This window comes from Gasterosteus aculeatus, chromosome 6 (genome assembly GCF_964276395.1).
Source record: "Gasterosteus aculeatus chromosome 6, fGasAcu3.hap1.1, whole genome shotgun sequence".
Lineage (NCBI taxonomy): Eukaryota > Metazoa > Chordata > Actinopteri > Perciformes > Gasterosteidae > Gasterosteus > Gasterosteus aculeatus.
In genome coordinates, this window is record NC_135693.1 from 13,313,719 (window position 1) to 13,335,721 (window position 22,003).

At 42.1% G+C, this 22,003-nt stretch overlaps 2 protein-coding genes across 4 annotated transcripts; one reads left to right on the forward strand and one right to left on the reverse strand.

Annotated features, from left to right (window-relative positions):
- Positions 1 to 354: 354 nt before the first annotated feature.
- bfsp1 (beaded filament structural protein 1) lies at positions 355 to 8,320 on the reverse strand. 2 transcript variants are annotated; one of them, XM_078104491.1, is made up of 8 exons: positions 7,480 to 8,320; positions 6,991 to 7,051; positions 6,573 to 6,668; positions 4,960 to 5,052; positions 3,839 to 3,946; positions 2,708 to 2,928; positions 2,151 to 2,242; positions 355 to 1,905 (listed from the first exon to the last, which is right to left on the reverse strand). In XM_078104491.1, exons 1-8 carry the CDS (start codon positions 7,851 to 7,853, stop codon positions 1,250 to 1,252), a joined length of 1,701 nt encoding a protein of 566 aa, XP_077960617.1. In that variant the 5' UTR covers positions 7,854 to 8,320; the 3' UTR covers positions 355 to 1,249. The 2 variants fall into 2 exon arrangements, with proteins under 2 accessions (XP_077960617.1, XP_077960616.1); XM_078104490.1 differs by having other exon boundaries at positions 3,839 to 3,952.
- Positions 8,321 to 11,907: 3,587 nt separating this feature from the next.
- On the forward strand, positions 11,908 to 16,159 carry prokr1b (prokineticin receptor 1b). 2 transcript variants are annotated; one of them, XM_040179504.2, is made up of 4 exons: positions 11,908 to 12,136; positions 12,865 to 13,487; positions 15,093 to 15,294; positions 15,421 to 16,159. In XM_040179504.2, the coding sequence occupies exons 2-4, from the start codon at positions 13,027 to 13,029 to the stop codon at positions 15,796 to 15,798; spliced, it is 1,041 nt and encodes a 346-aa protein (XP_040035438.1). In that variant the 5' UTR covers positions 11,908 to 12,136; positions 12,865 to 13,026; the 3' UTR covers positions 15,799 to 16,159. The 2 variants fall into 2 exon arrangements, with proteins under 2 accessions (XP_040035438.1, XP_040035437.1); XM_040179503.2 differs by having other exon boundaries at positions 15,093 to 16,159.
- The last annotated feature ends 5,844 nt before the right edge of the window (positions 16,160 to 22,003 follow it).

The window sequence follows — 22,003 nt, forward strand, 5'->3', positions numbered from 1 at the left end:
ATGTAGTAGTTCATACCGTCTATTAGTAATATATATATATCAAAGTGTCTCAACCATTATATATTTGGTTGTCTGAACTGAATTAAATTCATCTAAGGAATGACTTGGTTGTAGGCTAATTCAGGTGGACGGGAAGAGCACTAATACAGTATGTTTACCTAAAATCAATTTCACTAAGTCAAAAGTAAAGTAGGGCCTATACTTGTGCAAAGATGTAGGCAGTTTGCAGCTATATGCATCAAAGTGACATTGTAAACTATTCAAGGTCATTTAGAAAATATATTGCAAGCGTGCTTTTATGACCCGGTGAAATATGTCAGTGCTTTGTGCATAACATCCGACTGAAAGCAGTAATTGATGTCGGAATCTTTTTTTATTATTCAATATATCAAAGCAAATTAATACACAGCAAAATTGTGCTGAGGGCAGGCAGTGTCATCGAATTGAACAAATCAGCTCAAAGGGGAAAGTTTGAGTCAAAACAGAGTTCAGAGGGAGGCACAACTTCTTTCTTTTCTTATTAGATTGTGTGTGGTGGCATGGAGCTTTTTTTTTCATTTTCCCAAGTTTTCAAACAGGAAAAGGAGCGTAGCATGGATGTTAAGTTGAACAGCAGCAGCAGTACTCGTGGAGCCAGCAAAACGTATTGAGACTGCAAGCAACTGGAGGAGCGATGCGTTTCAGAGCAGGGATGTGTAGTTGGTCTTCGACCCCGGTTGGTATCCTTCAGGGGCAAAACGTATCAGTTTTTTTTTTACGGTATTTTGAGGAACAGCAGGATTCATCACTGTTCTTGTCAGAGGACCCGAACCACGAAAGACCCTCGTGGAGGGGACCCAATTCTCATTTGACGTGGTTTCAATGCTTCTTCTTGCTGGACTTCTCGATCATGGTCTCCACCACCACGGATGTCTCTTCGTAACCCTTAACCTTGCGGTCGCCGGAGAACTTCTTCACAGACTCCATCACCTCCAGCTTCTCGTAGGCTCATTGCGTCCGGGGTGAAGCTGCTTGAGCTGGTGCTGGAGCTGGAATTGAAGCTGGAGCTAGAACTGGTGCTGGCTCCGCGAGGCGCAGGCTTCGGGGTGGGCCCGACGTCCCCCCGGCCTTTCTTGGGATGGTCGGCAGCTGGGGTGGGATCTTTAGGGCCCGAGGGTGACGGAGTGGGCTCGGATCTTCAGAGTGAGGAGGAGGATCTTCAATCTTATGCTTTCCTTTACCGCCCTTGTCCTTACCTTTTCCACCCTTGTCATCGTCTTTTCCCTCCTCCTCCTCCTCCTCCTCCTCCTCCTCCCTTGGAGGGCAGGGTGGGACTGGGAGGCCTGGGGTCAACTATGGGCTGAGGAGGCTTAGGCTGAGGCTGGGGTTGAGGTGGTGGTGGAGGTGGAGGAGAGGGAGTGATTGGTGTGACGGGTGTGTAAGGATCATAGGGAGGCATCATTTCATCTCTAATAGTCACAAAGATGTGGCCGCCCGATGGCGTGGAGGTGTAGAAGCACGGATCTGGGTAGCTGCCGTCGCCAGTGACAAGGACGTAGCGTCCCTTCGTGTAGAAGTCAGCGATCGGCTCAGGCTTCTTGTACTTCCTCATCCTGTCTCTGACGATGTTGCACAGAGTGTCAAAGGCCTTGCTGATTTGAGCTCCGTCCGGGACGTCCTGTGGAGACACTCCGGTGAACGCGGACCTCATCTCTTTTCTCTTCACCATCTCCTCCTGCACTTCCAGAGACGGGACCCCCTTTGTTTCCTCATCGGCCGCCTCTACAGCAGCTCCTACATTTCTGTCCTTCGGGCCACTGTCACTCACGTCTTTTGGAGTCATTTCTTTGATCTTGAGAACTTTCTTTGCCAGGATCTTCTGGCGGGGCTTGATGCTGGTGATATCTTGAATAACCTGGGTGATATCTGGACACAGATGAGGCCATAAGTCAACTAGCTGAAACCGGTGGACTAAAGAGACTGAAATTGTGTATGCAGCAACAGACCAAAATCTTCAGAGAGGCTAAAAACAATTAAGACATCTCTTTAACTAGCTTTGTAAGCTTCAATGTCTAAAAAAGATGGGTTGTTTTTAGCAAAAGTAGCCGATTGCATGTGAATTTAGATATTCTCTATTTAAATCAGCTGCGATGTGCTCATGGTGCCCTCACCTCTTCCCGGGCTTGATGTCGTAGGTGTGGGAGGGTACTGGAAATTAGAGGTGAACAGGGTAATAGGAGTCCCAATTATTGCTGAATTCAACCTAAAGGAAAGACAACAGTGATATGTCACCAATGAGACCGCCACGGACTCAACAGAATTCTGCATTGCAAATTCCTTTTTTTCTTAAAATAAAACAACAGGAAGAAAATACTGCTTATTGTTGTGCTAAAAGAAAAAACAGTTGTTGTCACCCAGTGCCATCTACTGGATGATTCTGTATTCTACACTGACACAAAGACAAAGCGTGTGAACGATAGCTCTACATTTACCATCAACCATCAATACGTGTTTTTTTAAAAGGTAAAACATAATAATACAATTTACAACTGTTTTACAAGGCTAAACATTTGGGATTAAGAATCATTTTCTTTCTCTCATGGGATCATTCTTAAATACGGTAAAACCTTAAACTGCAGCTTCAGCCTTAAGTGAAGAGCCATCTTGGTCTCCTCACACAAACCTGACAGGCGTTCAGGAGCATTCTCTGCGTGCGGAGGGAGTCTACCTGTGGTCTTCGTTCTCGATGATCCTCTTGTACCTCTCCAGCTCATTCTCAAGCGACGTCTGGTACATGGCCAGGTGACGACATTCACTGGTGAACTTCTCGAGGGACTGCTCGGCCTCCTCGATGTCCTTCCGCAGGGAGTCAATCCGCTCATTAAACGTCTGAATGTCATCGTCGTAACGCTCCTGTTTGTTTTTGATGGTTTGCTCCAACACAGTAGTCTGAAGGGCAAGACAAGATGCAAGATGTTCATTTGGGAATTAGAACTTTTTAAAAGAAAAATGTAACGGCTTGAGTTGTTAATGCAATCAGAAAAATTCTGAGCAAGGTTGAAAGTAGGGTCGGCGTTGGTCTCGTCCATCACGCGGTGGCCGTGGCTGACATCTGGTGGTGCGTCTGCAGCATCTTGCTATTAGCACCACAGCACGGAGGCTGCTGGGGGAAGTCTATTCCGTTCATCGCTCAGTGACAACTCAACATTCAGGGAAATGAGAAAAGATAGTAAGGTGCCCCTTGAATTAATCCAGAAGCTCATGCAAACTGAAAAAACATTCTTCGCTTATAACACAGTTAATTAACATACTTTTTTTCGCCTCTCATATCAGTTTTGATTTGGCTATTTGAGAAAACTACCTGCAGTTTTTCAAAAATGAAAACACAAAGCTCACCTTTTGTTTTACTATCCTTTTCACAGGAATATAGACATGGGAGTTTTAGCAAATTAACCTTAATTTGTCTTGCCAAGCTTAATAGAGGAGGCAGAATATTTGTTTGAGGCTAAGGAGAAAAATAATTCATACGTATTTTAATGGAATGCGATTACTTAAAGTGAAACATCGGCAAATGTATTGGATGGCTTTTTGTAATCCAATGAGGGTTGGCCACTCAGTGTGCATGACACATAAAAACAATCAGTAAATTAATCATCAACCTTCAAAATGTTAAACAGTTTTTTTGAATTACTGACATTACTGAGGACAGAAGTTTGGACAGACAGACAACGGACATCTTGTTCAGGGTTGCAGTCTTTGCATATTGGCTGGGTGATAAAAGAAAAAAAGAAAAAGGGAAACATGCAAGCCATGTCATTATCACGAATCCTCCTGTTGTCATGGTGACAGTGTGACCCACCTCAGTCTGTAGACGTTGTTTCTGGGCCTGCAGCTGACAGAGGGCGCTCTTATATTCCTCCAGCTGATTCTGCAGCACCGGCACTTTCTGCTGGGCCTGCAGCTTCTCCTGTTCCTTTAAAGACGGAGCGCAAACCCATAAAGACAAACGGACGAGCACGTCTTTACAGCATCACAAGAGACTCCGAGCCATCGGTCATGTCTTCCTCAAGTCTCACTGTATTAAGCTTAACTGATTGATTTTTGCATTGCTATTTAAGGGCTTTCTAACAATTTCATTGCCTCAAGCAGTGATGTTTTATGTTTCATCTACTGATAAAATTGATCTATTGAGTGTGTAGAGGGCAGAGCACAGTAATAATGATGCAAGTGACGTAAGTGGCTGTTTGGAGACCTGGCAGATCTCTTTGTAAATATTCATTGTTCTCAGACTTTAAATATGTATTGGCTTTGGTTGCTTTGTAGGGTTCAAATTTCAAATGATTAAGATGCATCGTTGCTACTAATTTGATTCTGATTTGTTCTCTTAAAATGTCCAAAGCGCACAACTGCTGTATCAGGAAACAAATTATTAGACTAGATGTGAAGTTTGGGAAATTGAACGTAAAAATGTTTATGCAATATGCTTTGTTGCCGTCAGTAACGCCGGAACAAAAGGATTCTCTCCCCAAAGCACAAAAGCCAGAATCCATGAGCTGTGTCTCTTGATCTCTGACTGCTGAGATTTAACTCAAACTCAAGCAAATAAAATAAATACATTCCTGCATCCGGAGCAGCTCTACTTCCAAGAAACGTTTGTATTAATACAACTCCACACTGTCCCACACAAAGACTTGTCACTCTGGCACAGTTGGTCAGATATTCTCCCCGGCCTTTTGCTTCATTATGAGTCCTGATGTTCTGTACTCGTGTCCGCTGGACTGTCTCACTGTCTGCACTTGTGAATACACAATAAATCGGACAATAGCAGGCGCAGGCGACCAACTGAGAAGCCGGTAACCTCGTCAAGCCTAGACACGTAGCCAGCGCTGACTCACATGCAGGCAGCGTCCTCTCCCCGCAGGGACTGCAGCAAACACACACACACACACACACACACAGTGACAACATTAATGACCTCACCTCGGAGATGCCCGCTGACATATTGGGAGCAAGGGGGAGAGTCTGGTTGATTTGCTTTAAAATGTTTACATATGTCTGGATCTCTGCCAGGTTCTGTAAAAGAAGATGAAATAAAAGGAAAACATGAAATATACCAAACAGAAGGTGCTAGAATTTCTTGACGACAAAGGGAGTTTTTTTCTTAAAATCCGTTTGTACCATTGTGATCGTAGCCCTGGTAATAGATACAATATATATTTGCTCTGTCCACAGATGGATACTTCAAAGCTCGGGACCACAAGTCCAATATTCATGTGAGACAACTCCTGATTTTCACCCTCATAATATAGAGACAGCCGTGCCCTTTCATATGCTATCTCAATTTTGAGTCCGGGTTTAATATATCCTCATACATATATTGCCGGGTTAAAATAAAAAATGATGAATTGCTTCGGCAAGAAAATGATTGAAAATGTGCCCGATGCATAATGCAACCGCTTCATTTGTCTCAGCACTTCTGTGGCTGCTGTGCGGCACCTTCAAGCCACAGAAAAAGGTAATGTTTCTGTTTGTCTATCTACATATGTGTGAAGAGCAGTGCTACATTTTGTTTAAAATGACAGAAGGTATATTGTTACTAAAGCTACTTGTTGTTTGTGGAGTCTTTGCCTGAGGCCTGCAGCTTTTAAACGCAACAAAAAGGAAAACACACTGTTCTATTTTGAACTAACGTTCATAGATGTGGCTTCATTTCCCGACCGCTGTGATGTATCCGATAAATCCATCCAACATGTATGTTCAGATCAAAGATACTGTCAAAAAGGACAATATCTGGAAAAACTTTAAGATGCAATAGAACTTTAAAGAGCGATGTGAACAAAGATTAGGAACTATTGAAAACCTTTCTCAGAGAGTGGTCACATGGGTCCTGTTGCTGCTTGCCACCGATAAGGACTGAGTGTCAAAACAGTTCTACTTTATCTTTGCTCCTCTCTTCAAAGCATATTGATTGATAAACTGATAACAAATAATTACAGGATTTACAGCTTATTTGCAAAACCATCTCTTTGCTCCATCTGTCTGAAATGTCATTTACGTGCTAATTATTTTCAACTGAAAACACATTTTTGGAGAGTCGGAATGCCACCGGAATTTTGTTTTGATGAATGTATCTAATCATTTATCTTTTTGCAACTGAAATAATTTTTGATATGAATATCAAGGTCATTTGAAAGTGACTTGAACGATGAGGCAGGAACAACCTGCTGTGCTAAATTCAACTGTGGTGGCTTTATGGATTAAAACACATTAACTGTCAAATGGAAATACATATATGGTAACGAAACACACAAACCAATTAACTGAATATAAGTGCCATAAAAGTGGTTAAAATCTTAATCCATAACCCTGTTTCTCATTACTTACTGCTTACTTGGTTTTCTTGTTTGAAGGAAGTTTTATTGAAAAGTTTATTTTTGTTGATTCTATCAAAGCTATTCTTTTGAACACCTCAATGATGAGGTCCCATTGAGGTCGTATTGGTTTCCTCTCAAACATCTGTATTGTATCGTAGGGGTTGTTCTAGGATTTGCCCAGTAGTTTCCCTTTGACCATTTACCATCGGCGCCACTGACCTTCTTGTGTCGGTCTCTGGTGGAGTTGACGTCGTCCTGCAGGAACTGTGATTGGATCTGATATTCCAGGTTTCTCAGGAGAGAGCTGTCGGCCTCCTGCAGGAAGAAGAAACAACAACGGGAACCAAACCGTAGCAGGTTTAGTGTGAAGTGCATTGAGCCAAAGAACACTAAAGTGACTCTTCAGTTTCATCCTGGCCGTGTTCTCTCAAAATGTGAAGAGATTTATCAAAACTACTGTAGTGAATCTCTTTTGCTTTAGCCATTATTACCCATAGTGTTAAATAATGTAAAGTGTCTCTGATTTCACATTCAAAGGTTCTTCCATTTCCACATTTTGGAGAACTTGGATTGAGTAGTGAAGTGCTCCTTATGTTCATTTGTTTGAGTGTGTAAACGCCCGTTATTTGATCCATACCTTGTTCAATTGTTCCAGTGTGCCCCGAAGCTGCTCTTGAAATTCACATTCATTTCTATATCTGGAACATAAAAAATCTGGATTATGTGTTTGTCTGATACAAAAGCAGAAGAAGGTATCATTGCATGTTTGAGCTGTGTTTGAATCCAAATCCAAATCATGATCATTAACTAAATGTACTTAACCAAGTAGAACGTCTTTGTTTGTGTGCTTTTAGCATTATTTCAATTAATTATTTTTCTTGTTTTAGGTTACATTTTTCAGAATAAAGACATTTTACAGCAAGTTTTATGATTACCTGCTTCTGAATTTGACTTTGAAGACTGCAACTCACAGTTTTCATGCCAATTTACTGAGAATTATCAATACCTTTTTTTTATTTTCAATCATCTTCAATTCTTTAGGATTACATCTCAGTGTCACTTCCTCTTAAAACACACACATAGATGTCCAGATCTTTGTCTGATAACACCAGCGCAACGCCCTTACTTGCAGGTGAACTCATCCAGCATCCGGCAAGCATCTTTCAGCTCTCGCTCTAGTTTGGCCTGGTCGGAGGACAGCTCTCGGATGCGCTTCCTGTTGACTTCGGTCTGCTGTGTGAAGGCCTCCTCTAGGCCGCTGGCCTCTTCCATCCGCTGCAGCGTCTCCAGCTGCTTGCGGAACACGGCATTGCGCTGCTCCAGGACTCGTGCCCTATTGATGTACCGGGCGAAGCGGCTGTTGAGCTCCTGGAGGCTCTCCCAGCCTTGGATGGCGGATTTGCCCGCAGACGATTCAAAGCCCGCGGGCTCCTCGTCGAAGACATCCGAGCGCTCGTACTTCTCCCTGCGCACCTCGTGCGCGTAGCTGCTCTTGTACATGGTGGTACGCGTCCCTCCCGAGTGATCGGTCCCCTTGCGCTCCTTTTACTGTGTGAAAACTTTGTGGGTGCTCACCCTCGGCTGTCTCATGCTAGACTAAACGCTGCACAGCGCCGGCTGTTGGCGAAATAGCCCCCAGAACCTCCCACCGGCTGTGGCGGCGCGCCTTTCGGGCCTGGGGCCTTCCACGGGTTATTGTTGCCTTTTGTGGCAGAGATTAGAAAAGCCGGGCTGTTGATGACAAAGCAGAACCACAAAAACAAACAATCGGCCGGCCCGCGAAAGCACCGGGCGGTCACACACACCATTATTCTGCTTCTTAGTCAGCTGCTTTCTAGATTGCTGTTTGATATGGCAGATTGGGCGACGGCCCGCCGCGGCACAGAGGGGAAAATTCGTGGACTGCAATTTGTGTAGTCTGTCGAGAACCATTTCCTGTCAGAAGTGGTTGCCGCACTGCGTGTGCTGAAAGAGAAAAACAGGGGTTGTTGGTTTTTAAGTGGGTGCTGACAATGTTTTGGGGAACGTGATCTCAAAAACATCATTGGATGCTGGATGAAAGCAGCTGCACGATCACACAATTCAAGTGTCTAAGTGTTGTTTACCTCACGACTCAGACATCAGATCTTTGAAGTGGGATTCTGAATATGTAGCAAAAGTTTCCCTCTTCCTAAACATCATGTTGTTTGTTTTAATGAAAAGAATTGAAAGAAAATAGCCAACATATACATGCAAAATATGTGGGAACGTGTGTGTTTTGCTGGGCTTTGGAGATGTTAAACCTCAGCCCTTGATAACAGTATACATAGCATCTAGCTATCAGCCCTTTGGTTCTTTTGGCCCACGTGTGTGTCTTTTGTTATTACCCCTCCGTATTTGCATAATTTCCCCTGTGACACCATTCAGCAGAGAGGAGAGTTGGAGAGATTCATAGAAACATGACGAAGAGACAGAAGAGCTCTCTGCAGGCTGCCCGCAGTACAAGGTCAGTCAAAATGTTCCTCTCGACACATCTAGCAGGCCGTAAAACGGCTGAATGAAACACATGTCAAATGGCTTTACATCAGCTTTTCAGCATATTTTTAACCACGCAGAGCCATGGCCCGAGGGCACTGACAGCTACAAATGATGATACAAAGCTCATTTCTGGTTCAGAGGTATTTAATCAAATTGATACAGCCATAGTTCATGTAAAGAACTTCAGATACGCGTACTTACCTCTGCAGTTGTGAATAAGAAAACACAACATCGGTCAAATAAAATTGCAAAAGAATAAGTGGTTGAATTTGCAATGTACGGACACAATCAAGCACAAAATATAAAATATAAAAATACTCATTGACAAAATCCTCCTCCTGCCCATTTCTTTCCTATGTTAGGGTTGCAGAGAATATATCATATGTATACATATGTATGTATGTACAGCTATAATCTTTAGACAAACTTGACAAATGACATTGAGTAGATGCATACTGTCAATATATATCAACCTGTCTTCATGGATGCGTCGTGGCTTCCCTACTTCAGCCTTCAGAGCCTGTGACATTTGGCCACTGTTTCCCCAAATCACACACACGTCTTCACACTGATGGCCCACGGTGTCATACAATGTGCCAAACTGCTCATTAGAATTTAATCCAATGTCAAGTTAACAAACTCACACATGCACATCTTCACGGCGAGGCCTTTGCAAGCAACTTGGGATTTTGTTCAGCATTTGTACTGGAGGAACCGGGGATCCCCAGCAGAATGAAGATTTCGCCAAAAAAGACACTTCTGTGTTCAGATTTAATCCCTGTACATATATTTGTATGGATTTTGTTTCATTGCTGCTTATCCTATGACATTGCCTCCAATAAACTATGTCAATATCTTTCCAACCTCAACTGGAGGCCATAGATTAAGGGTCTTGTTCATATTCTCCATGGCCGAGGAGAGAATCACACTGCGAGCATTTTCCATTTATATTCATTGGTTATGAGTAGCAGTAAATCCGAGGCCCCGGTTAAGATTGAAGAGCTGTCCAGAATAGGAAATGAGAGACTGTTTATCTGGCCCGGCCTCTGGGGCTACAGCGATGGACCCTAACAGGGCCGAGAACGTAGTCCCTGATATTTACGGGGTGATGAAAACGAATCGGAACACACAGGGGCAGTTCTCTCATCTCTTATGAGCCGTTCAAGTTCTAGAAAATAAAACTTTAAAACTTTATATCATTGTTTGTCAATTGTAGATGACAGAAGGAGTTGTCGGCTCGTTATTTTGTGTCTCTTGGTATCTGTAATGATCTGCACCGGTGCACTCGATGTGAGAGGACACACAAAGCTATCTTGCCGGCTGCTGACAGATGATTGTCAGAGGAGGCCAGTAGTGTTAGCTTTCGCAAATCACAATACACAATAAGAAAATTGATCTGAAAAAAGTCATCAGGCCTGTTTATCTGGTGTTCAGGATGGTTAACCCCAGAGATTTGTTTGTGAAAGCTTTATACCGCTCTGTGAGAGAGGGAAAAATAGTATTGTGCATTACATAGTTTATCACTAAACCACTACACTTAAGGAAAGTCTAATACAAAAGAAAGGGTATCTAAAATAAAGCATTAATTTTTGTTTTTTGGTTTACAATGAGCAAAGTTATTCCATTCCAACAGCCACTATGCCATGGGTGTCAACATCAAATGTTCTTTTCTCCATCTCAGATCACAGAGGGAAGAGCACTTGATGCACTACGTGCACATTTTACACTTACATGTATATTATGCAATGTGCTACCAGAATAACATGGGAAAGACACTCTTGTCTCAATGTCGTAAAATAATTTCAGATACTCAGCCACTTGCTGCTGGAATATTATATTATGAAGAATATGTTTGAGTGTTTGTAAGAGCTTTGTTTGTTGTATTAAAATAGAAATGATTGGTTTGTCAATCACTATATTACAGATATTAAGATCTCTTTTTTGGAGAGAGATGCCTGAGCACAAGGCTAAACATAAACTACAGATGAGGGTCGGGGGGATGAAGGGATGTGAGGGATGTCATGTCGGGGTTGAAGATCAAGGGTGAAAATTGCGGCACAGCGGTCAACAGAGGGTTGGAGGCTGGTGCCAATTGAGTGTTGTGACCTTGATGTGTGAGGCTTGGATACCGAAATGGTGCCGGAATGCTCGTCGTAGAGTGTGACGTGGTGGTGAATGTTGGATCTGAATGGTGGATGGTTTGGGGGTAATGGATGGGGGGGGACGACAAGGAGCATGCAGCGGTAAATGGCAGGGCTTCGTTTGCCGGGAGCCAAAATGGCAGAAACAGGAAGAAACAACAGATTGTAGACAAAGACTCCACTGTGGATCCCTGTTTGTTTGAGTATGCTGTGATCAACACAGGCTCACTCTTCCAAGAAGTTTTCATTCCGAAATGACGTACAAATACCAAGTAAATACATTATGTATACATCTAGGCTGCAAAAAAACACATCAAATATCAGATGAATTAAACAGCATTACATCTATATCAATAACCTAGATATTGGCATATACATAGACAAATATAATACAGTTTAAATACATTTATACTGCAGTCTACATCTAGAAATGGAAAACACTAGTTTTTCTGTAAATTTGAAGTATTGTGTTCACTCTAACAACAGCACAACACGGAGGGAAAATAAATATCAGTGCTGCTAGTAATAATTCTGCACGCAAAACAGACTTTGATTAAACTACATTATGAACTTCAGCATATTACACCAAACAAGACACATATTCATTGAAAACTCCATGCTCGCTTGTTGGATACATGCTCGCTTGTTGGTAACTACTGTGTAACGGTGTAACACACTCCTCCCAAATGTATTTATTATACTAATTCAATTGTTTAAGTATTACTCTGGGGCTTGCATAATGGACCGTGAATAACAATTTCTCGCGCACGTTTATTCTATTGCCTTGGCTTTTATTTTGAAATGCCCGTACGTGCTTAGTTTGCGTCTCTCTTGTAAGGATTTACAAAAATACGAGGGTTTCTTCGCCTTAAATGGTAAACGCGTACAGACCCCACACGGACCATTGCATGTTTTTATTCGAGGGGGAAGAGTGACTGACGGAACTTAGTGCGTTTCTCGACGTGCCGCGCGCTGGCAGCAGAGAGGAGCGATGCGCTGATGGAGTAACCCCGCGTGCGCACTGGTGCGGTTGTCCAATGGTACTTTGGCACACGCGACGCGCAATTGCGCTTTGTTTAAACTATTGTCCGGTAGGAGTCGGTCTACCTTCGGAATCGTTTACCGGTAAGTGTCTTTTAACATGTTTTAATACATTACCGACTTCCATTCCCGGGAACTGAGTTGAGTCTCTCGCTCTTATAAGTCTACATTTGAGAATTTGTTTCTTTTAGATTCACAGACTGTGACCTTTTTTTTTTGTTGCTTCGTAGAGCCAAGTTTGGTTTTATAAACTACGCCAGAGACTGAATTTAATGTATTTTTTCCCTCCAACTCTTAACATATCCATATATTTGAGGCCGTTTTTGCATAAAAAATGTACCTCTCTCACGAATTTCAATGATAGACGGACTTATTTGTAAAACCCAATTATTTCATGGTTCAAATCTTTTGAAAACATGGTGATCTCTCTGTCTCGTATGCATCTATTAGCCCTGTCATACGATCTAAAGATTTTTTTTATGTATTTTATTTCTTCTAATTTGTCTAGAGTTCGATTTTTGCTTTACATCATATGCTTGGAGAGGGATTTAAACAACCTATTCTTGCACACCTAATGCCCCTGTAATCATACTGAGACTCATCTGTGATATTAGCTCATTATAGTGAAAAAGTTGTAATAAATTAGAGGTCTTTACTAGATGCTGCCTTTCATTTTTGGTCCAAAAATATAGAAACGTCACACGTGGCAGCATGATCACGCCTGCAGCACTGAGCTGGTGTTCTTTGTTTTGATCCTCCTTGTCATCCTGACCCTGCATGAGTGATACTGAGATGGGAACTCTCCTTTCCAGGTGAAGATGTGCGACTATTCCCAAAGAAGAAGCCTGTTCAATGCACAGAAATGACTCATTTAATACCTAGAACATCGATCAACAATTTTCATTTAATATGTCAAATGAAATTGCCGTAAAATACAAGTTTTTCTAAACCCAAATAAAAGTGTGTGCTAAGACATGGGGGACTCCAACATTAGCCAAATCCCTTACAAAGAGACAGGGGAGAGTCTCCCAGCAGGTGCCTTGGATCATTACATGGATAGCTATGATATGGACTACGGCGTCCCTCCTGATGAGATCCCAGACACGACGCAGGGTCAGGCTTTCTTCGTGGCCACCATTATCATTGGCGTGGTGCTCGTCTGCATCATGCTTGTCTGTGGATTTGGAAACCTCATATTCATCGCCACACTGATGCGCTACAAAAAGCTGCGCAATCTCACCAACCTGCTCATCGCCAACCTGGCCATCTCGGACTTCATCGTGGCAGTGGTGTGCTGCCCCTTCCTCGTGGACTACTATGTGGTGAAACAGCTTTCCTGGGGTCACGGGTTAGTGCTGTGTGCCTCCGTCAACTATCTCCTGACAGTGTCCCTCTACGTGTCCACAAACGCATTGCTCGCCATTGCAGTTGACAGGTGAGTGTGTTATTTATTTGCCATCTCGGTGGGTTTATTTGTTCAATCAAGCAAGCCGATGTTTCAGCCTTCCAGCCTAGAGACTTCAATCAATAAAGCTTTCATGTTTCTTTATCCTGAAATCTTATTTCCCCCCCTAAAGACCTTGATGAAAAAAAAGGGGTTTTGATCATCATTGTTGATGTTAAAATTCTTGTTGATTCTATTTCCGTCTTCAAGAGATCTTGAGAGATAGAGAGAGCTTCTTTTCCAGCAGATCCAGTAAACTGATTTTAAGTTTAAAACACATCAGATGTCTTGTTCTATTTTCCAAAAGTGAAAACATAATAATTGAAATCAATATCAATGCCAAGCTGTGTTAAAAACTCTACAATATTAATTGTGGTAGTTATACTCCTTAGTGGTTCATGGCTTCTCATTACATTCACACTGAAGAACGTGTTAAAAATGTTAGAACCGTACTTATTGTGCTGACATCATACTGTTGTTCAGTGTTCAGAGAAGGAAAATATAAGGGGCAAAAGGCACCTAGAACATTGCTTGTGTAGTGGAAAGAAACATTGTTTAATTGTTTTCTTATTGATGGGCAGCCTTTTTTCACAGAAAGCATCCAACACGTGACCGTAGCAAAAGCCCAGGCGACGGCACATTTACATGCCCCCTGAATTTGTCACCTTCAATTTGTCTCTCCTCCGGAAGTTGTGACGTCTTTGTTCGCCACGGGCGGAGCAAGTAAAATTCTCTGTGCAAACGTGAGCAGATGGTAAAGCTCTCCCCTGTATGTCTGCCATAGTCTCATATCCAACAAAAACAGAAACAATATCAGCCAGCTGTAGTTGATTTCTCCTCGTCACATGACGCGTGATCCGCGCTTCCTCTCTCTAATGGATTGAACTGAGTGGGCCATTGCCTGCACCTGTGCCGTTGGTTATTAAACGCCCTAAATCCGAGGTATAGTAAGCATTGATTGAAAGTCCAAACCACACAAATGGTTGCTATTGGTTTTTGCCTTAGGTGTGGACGCACCTCTACAACTGCAATTTCCAATTATCGTATCCCACTCTTCAACCCAGGTGTGCAGAATTCTACATGACACGTCGGCACCGCAGTGCTCTTTCTTGCGAATGTTATTCGGATTCCCATTGCTACACTGCGTTGTGGTGCACACAGGGAGACAAGGAACTTTCACTCATCCATAAAAGAAGCTTTTGTTTCAAAACTCAAGAAGTAGCCTCGAAGCCTTGATTTATATTTAGTGTTGGGTGACGAAACCTGATGTAATAATTTCCCCACTTTATCGCAGTGGAAAGGGTCAAAAATATAGTTCGGACAGACATGGGTTGAGTTGATATGTTGGTTCATGTATTTATCTCTAGCTTACATATAGCTGAGAGAGGAGAACATAACAGAAAGCCTCAGTAACCTTTGACTGCCAATTGTATGAATATAAAGAATTCATCTGAATAATCGATTGCCGTATATTGAACTACCATCTTCAACGAGTGATTGAGAGCCATTTGGGTCGGTTTGATTGCATTGTACACGTGTGGTTGTTTTTTTCCCGGCTCTTCATTTGCGACATTGTGTCTTTTTTTCTCCTTCCAGGTACATGGCTATAGTCCATCCTCTGAGGCCTCGCATGAAGTACCAAACTGCCTACTGCCTGATTACAGGAGTCTGGATCGTTCCCATTCTCATATCCATTCCCTCCGCCTACTTTGCCTCTGAGACCATGTACCCTCACGGCGGCACCACGCCGACCACACACAAGTTCTTCTGCGCTCAGATCTGGCCTGTCGAGCAGCAGGTCTACTACCGGTCATATTTTCTGTTTGTCTTTGCTTTGGAGTTTGTTGTGCCGGTGGTCGTCATGTCGATGTGTTACACCCAAATTTCCCGTGAGCTCTGGTTCAAGAATGTCCCCGGTTTCCAGACGGAGCAGATCAGGAAGAGGCTGCGTTGCCGCCGCAAGACGGTGTTGGTCCTGATCGGGATCTTGACAGCGTACATCCTGTGCTGGGCTCCTTACTACGGCTTCGCCATATTACGAGATTTCCACCCGACGCTCATCTCCCGCCAGAAGAACTCGCTGGTGGCCTTCTACATCATCGAGTGCATCGCCATGAGCAACAGCATGATCAACACGTTGTGCTTCGTCAGTGTCAAGAACAACACAGTCAAGCACCTGAAGAAGATCGTACTGATCCGCTGGAGGTCCACGTACGGCCCCAGTAAGATTGTGGACGAGATGGACATCAGGACCTCCTTCGTGCCTGTGACGGAGGAGATTGAATGCATTCACTTGAGGTAAAGGGAGGAAAGTAGCTGTCCCTTAGATGTTACACTACACGGATGACGGGGACGATTTTGACGTGGAACATTTCTCTTGCGTTCAGATCAAATTTTATAACTGTCAAACCCAGACGAGTATATTGCACTGGTTAATGGATCAACATGGCTTGTACTTTGTTAGCCTGCAGATAATACAGGACTGCCATTTGAGTTACTATGAGAATGTAATTGTTGTGCACAGTAGGACTATACGTGTTATTTTTAAATGTTTATGTGTGTGTATAATAAAGAGTACATGTAAGACTTGTAAATAGAGCTACTGCTGCTGCCCATCCCATCCCAACTGGTCACATACGGACCCTTTTCTATTGCCCGGTGTAACACAGACAAAGAAGAAGCGACATAAAACACTTGCTTAGGCAATTATTAAGGATTTTGAAAAACATCATAGTTGGGCAGAAAGTAACCTCAGTCAAATTTAAACTCACACTAAAATTCATCACAAATTGGACAAAATAAATCGATACTTCCAGACACATCCAGAGCATTTCTGTGTGGGCGCCTCAAAAGGAAGCAGTTACTGTATGTTTACGTATTCGCTACTATAAAGGCCAAAGCGTTAATAAAAATACAAAAGAGTTTCTTTGAAACGGTATCAGATGCTGAGGTGCGTGACAAAGCATTAGTGGCTGATCCAAGAGTATACCTGAGGTTGATCTTCAAAATGCCTCAATGTTCCAATTATATTAATTGAAATAACTCTTCTTAGTAAAAATGAAATGAAAAAAGATAGTTGATACATTGCATGCTTACTTCGTATTTGAATTAACTTTATGTGCTCTTACTGTAATAAACAATGAGACAAGCTAAAAGACTCTTTGTTTTTTGTCCAAAAGAAAATTTGCAATGCATTTTAACATTTCTTTGGAAATTTGAACTTTGACCGGAATTCATTGACCTCAGGTGAATGGGACATTACAAAACATATTTTTTAACAAGTGAAAAATGAATCTGCTAGTACACAAATTATCACAAAAGACTAATGGGAAAGAATTATGAAAATATTTTTTGATCATCTTGCTATGGTTTAAATTTTTTCTACATAATCTAGGGAATCGGGAATTGGGGGACAAATCTTTATGCCATATCAGCCAAACACTGTTTACTGGAACCCACTCAGAAATAATAAAAAAAAACGTTAAATACGTATATATTACAGCAGCTTTGGTAGGTACCTGGGAGTCCTGGATCCTTAGAACAGCATTGTAGATTAATACATTTTTTTTAGGAGTGAAGCACAATGCATTTTAAGAAATGTTGTTTCATCAAGTTGTATCAAAAAGCCTCAGGTTTTAATGTCATTCTCTCAGAATTAACATGCAAGGGCTTCTTTGAAGATTCTATATGTGCACTGCCCCTAGACTACCGTTTTGATTTGAAATCTTGAAACCAACCTGCCAGCTCATGAATTTTACATTTACATTAACAGTGTGGGTCAGCTGTTGAATTAAAGTAGCCACTCTTCTTTTTGTTATAAACCTCTTTGGTAATATCTCATAAGGGTCTCGTCCAAAATATATTAAATATCTAAAAGTACTAAAATGTGGATCTTTGCAGAGAATGTTATGGTTTCATTGTTTTTAAAATCCAGATGGAGGACTCTGGAGAATTTAGATCAGCGTTTAGCAGTAGTTGTTATCCTCTATCCTTGGTTTTCTTTTAATATGGATTTGAAATAGAACACCCCCAGAAAAAAACACAAGGAAAAGTCATGCAAAATATGTTCTGTGTTAAACAAACAAGGAAAAATACATTAAAGACATCCTGCACATCTTGGCTCTATAACCAGATGATGTAGAACCTGTATGTGTGCGCGTGTGTGTGTGTGTGTGTGTGTGCGCGCGTGTGTGTGTGTGTGTGTGTGTGTGTGTGTGTGTGTGTGTGTGTGTGTGTGTGTGTGTGTGTGTGTGTGTGTGAGTGTGTGAGTGCGGGTGTGATGTTCATCAGCGAGAGCAATAAATCGCCGGCTGACTCACAGTTTGACTCGGCCACAAGGAGCCAGGCTCAACAGAACTAAATGTGGCATTATGGTTATTCATCACTCTCCTTCGGTCCCTGTGGTTGGCTTTAACTCCACTTGACTTCGTACATAGAATTGTGAGTTGTAAAATAAGTCTTCCTTCAATGGCTGAGCAGCGAGACTTTCATCAGAAGCAGATCTAACGGGAAGACTCGGCCCCTGCAGCCGCATTTGACATTAACCAGAACTTGTTTCTTTCTCTCTTTCTTCTCCTCGCTGAATGTGTCTGGCCAATTCTACAAAGGATTTCAAATTAATCCAGTCATCAAAACAGAGAGAACCTTCTCATCCTTAAATGGGAATTGCAGAGCAGTAAACTTCACAAGGCTTGCCTGGCCGCTCTTGTTAGGATTCCGTGCAGTGCGGCCCTCCTTCCACAAACTGAGAAAACAGGTGTCGGCACCACTAAAGGGTCTTTAATGTCTTCAGCGTCATTATATCTGTATGGGTTTTATAACTACTACCAAAATGTAGGCGTGATCCTTATGTCTCCTTACTTCAGACCCTACAATGTATCACAGTTTAGTAACACATCCCAAACATGCAAATATCTAGATATATAATTAAAGAAAAATATGCAATTTAAAATGCATTCATATGTGTGAATCATTCCTCCATTTCACAAATACGCATTAAACAATTATCTCTTTAGATCATCAGGTGTGAAGCTCTTGCTGGGAGCTAACACGTTGAGTGGACAAATGCATTTTGGACATCCAGGCTGTTAATACCACCATGTCTCTTAGATAGCAGTTTAATGTGATGTTTGTGCACTTCTCTTAGTTTCCTTGCCTACAGCTTTGCAGCCCTGAGACATTCTGTGACAGAAAATCGTTGCTGGTCATGAATAATGATTCACTTGAGAACAATTTAATCAATACTCTTCCTTTAACAGATTAAATGAAGCTCTGTTCATTTGTCTACCGAGATTGTGTTATGTGTTCTTTCTTTTTATTTTGAAGAAAAATCCTCTTGTATTTTGTTCACACAATTAGCTTATCTAAAACCTTAATTAGAAGTCATTGCATACAGACACAAAACGGGTTGGGTTTTCTAATGAACCCTTTCCCAAGTCCCACTCATCAAACACAGAGGAGAAATACTTCTCTAAAAAGTTCCGTTTCTATGTTAAAACCTGTCGAGCAAACATTAGCAGTTGCACAACACTAACTAGCATTAGCACTACTATGTGAAAGCTACTGAAGCTGTAATGATGTTGCTTTGCTTTTCAGTGATCAGATGAAGATCCGTCAAGTTTCAAAAGACCGGTTTCTGTTGGAGTCTGGTTTTGAGCGAGCGGGGAAACGGGGTCGATGCAGATAAGCCTGATAAGCGATGTGATGCGATCAGCCGGCAACAAAACATGGACTTGTGAGGGAGATGGAGAAAAATGGGAAAAACCCAAACCCAGCGTTACCATGACAATTTCATTGCCTGGGAGTTCATTGTGATCTGTAGGCCTTATATATTATTACAGAAATAATCTAATATGAGAAATATACGCTTCAGTGATTTGGCTCTGTGGGTGCACTGACATGTAAACCACATTGAAAATACAGGACAAAATCAATGAAAATGCATCTGTGTCATTCTAAATACCAAGGCAGCATCATATTGGATACAGATTCCCCAGCAGGCATTCGAGCAAACTGCACGCCAATTGTGTCATTAGTTGTTAGTGTGGCCCAACCCGCCACTGGGTGAAGTGATTTTTACATATAGGAATCCTTAACGTCAGGTCAAATTAATGGCATTCATGAACAAAATAAGTTTTCTCTCATTCGTATTCAATTGCAACTCAATTCAATTCAATTCATCTTCTGTAGCCCTGAATCCCAAATCCCAAATTGGCCTCACAGGCTTTTACAATCTTAACATCTGCGACATCCCTCTCCCGAAACCCTCACATCGACACAGGAAATACTCCCCACAAAATAACATTCAACGCATAAAAAGGAAGAAAGCTTATTAATAATGATTTAAAATAACGTATATAGCTGTAATGTGAGTAGTAGACTAACAATGATAACAACAGTAGCAATGGTGTCGGCAATAGTAATGTGACTACTAATAATAATGACAGTTGCAGTGTCCCTTAATCCCTCAGACCTCTAGGGAATAACATTTTTTGAAAACGAGAGGCTGAAATTGATGAAACAAGTCAAGTTTTTTGATGCAAGAAGAGGCTTTTAGCAGTGGAGTTTTCCTCGGCAGTAATCCACTCTGAGCTGTCTGGTTTCACTGCACAAAGCTTAAAGGATGTTGGACATTTTTCTCCTAATTTGTCATCCGAAGGTCCGAATCTTTGATTCGGAATATAAACTAAAAGTTCCAGTTCAAAGCATGTTGAAACACTAAAAATAGTAAAGGACCTTTCACTATATTTTGGTATCATTCCTGTGGTGAGAAGCTATTTCTGAAGCGAGCAAACCACAACCCTGAAATGTCTTACTGTCCTCACCGAGTCCTGGAGAGGCTCACTGGATTTGTGTTAGAATAGATTACAAGTGCAATCGAGGTTCAAGTAATGTAACATTTCATTAATTTGATATTGTGAAATAGTACTACTAGTTATTATGTAAAAGTAAACACGTCCCGAGCAAATCTGTAGTTTTGTTTTAAATAACAGCAAATGTTTTATATTTGTATTTCAATTGATTACAGTGCAGGTGAAAGGAAGTTTAAAGATTAATTCCGTGGATCTTGGCTAAATCTGGACCCTTGTCCCGCCTTCCCCATGACCGCGCTGACACCCTTTTGCCACCATTTCTATTACTATTAGTCACATTACTATTACTGTCATGATAAACGGACATTACTGACTTTGCTTCTACGCTGAAGCTCCTGTGCTTTCTGTCCTCACGGCTTTCTGTGGATGATGGTTACATCTAGATGATGGTCTCATCTGGATTGTGGTTGTAGGCACAATACAGAGTTTGACTGACGAAACTTCTCCAGGTGCCCAGCTGTTCGCAGACGGCCGTGAAGAGTCCCTGCCACCCGGCATTGGGAAATAATGAATCTCACATGTCATAATCATGACAGATTGGCAGGAAAGGGCAGGGGTTGTCACATGATGGAGAACGCTTTTGACAGATTCCCATCGTTGCGAAGACAATTTCCAACCCTGACGAATCTGTGTCCATGGAAGTCATCAACCCGAAGTGGTGACATCGCCGGCCCGGATTCTCGATTGACATTTGACTTGAGCTTTTGTCTGTGTGAGGAAACAAGGGAGTGAATTGAGAGTATCGTACTGTCACCGTCAGTGTCAAACAGGCAGTTAAGCCCGATGAATCCGTTCTGCTCTGTACACACACCAATTAATGGATCCAGGCTTTGGGAAATTCAGTCATCCATCATCACAGCAATTATGCTGTTATTCTTCTGTTGAAGACAGCTGTTGCTGAAAGTTATAATTTTAGAGAAAAATGGCTTCTCCTGCCGCGTTGGCCTGGCAACGCCTGAGGCATCTGACATTGATACAGTTCATTGATGGATTGATGGGTTGAGCAGTCAATTTACTCTTAACCAGCATTCAATGGATGAACATGTGTGCGTCAGCTAAAATGTAAAGAAGACAAGTGTTATTGATATTCAAACAGATCACCTTCAGAGTGGACTTATCCTGTTTTCTTTTAAAAACTGCTCCAGGAGCTGCCTCCCTCGCGTCTCCCTTTGTTTTGTTTTTTCCGTGGATGTTTGCAGCCCCCCTGACTTGTCTCTGCCTGTCTCATCAAAACGAAAAAATAAAGAGCACAACGGCTAACTCACAGCGAGAACACTCTTTTCTGCAGAGCTCTAGGTGAATTCAGGGCACTTCTAACCCCAGACCGTCCTGTTCGTGCCCATCAAACTATTTAGCTGCCCCTGTTCAGCAGGGTATCAGAAGGCACGAGACCTAAACCCGGTGGATTATATGCATCACGGTTTCATCAGAATGTGTTGACACAGGAATATTTTCCAGGCTTTTAGTCGGTGCAGCTTTGAAGGACCACCACCTGGGCAGACACTGAACAGTAATTTGACAGCAGTCCACTGATCCAATATCAAAACCAATGTTTTTTAAGAGCAGACACGTCAAAAAAATGAACTTCTTGGGGAGTCTCCAGGCAAGGGAGGGGGGGACACACTTTGTAACACG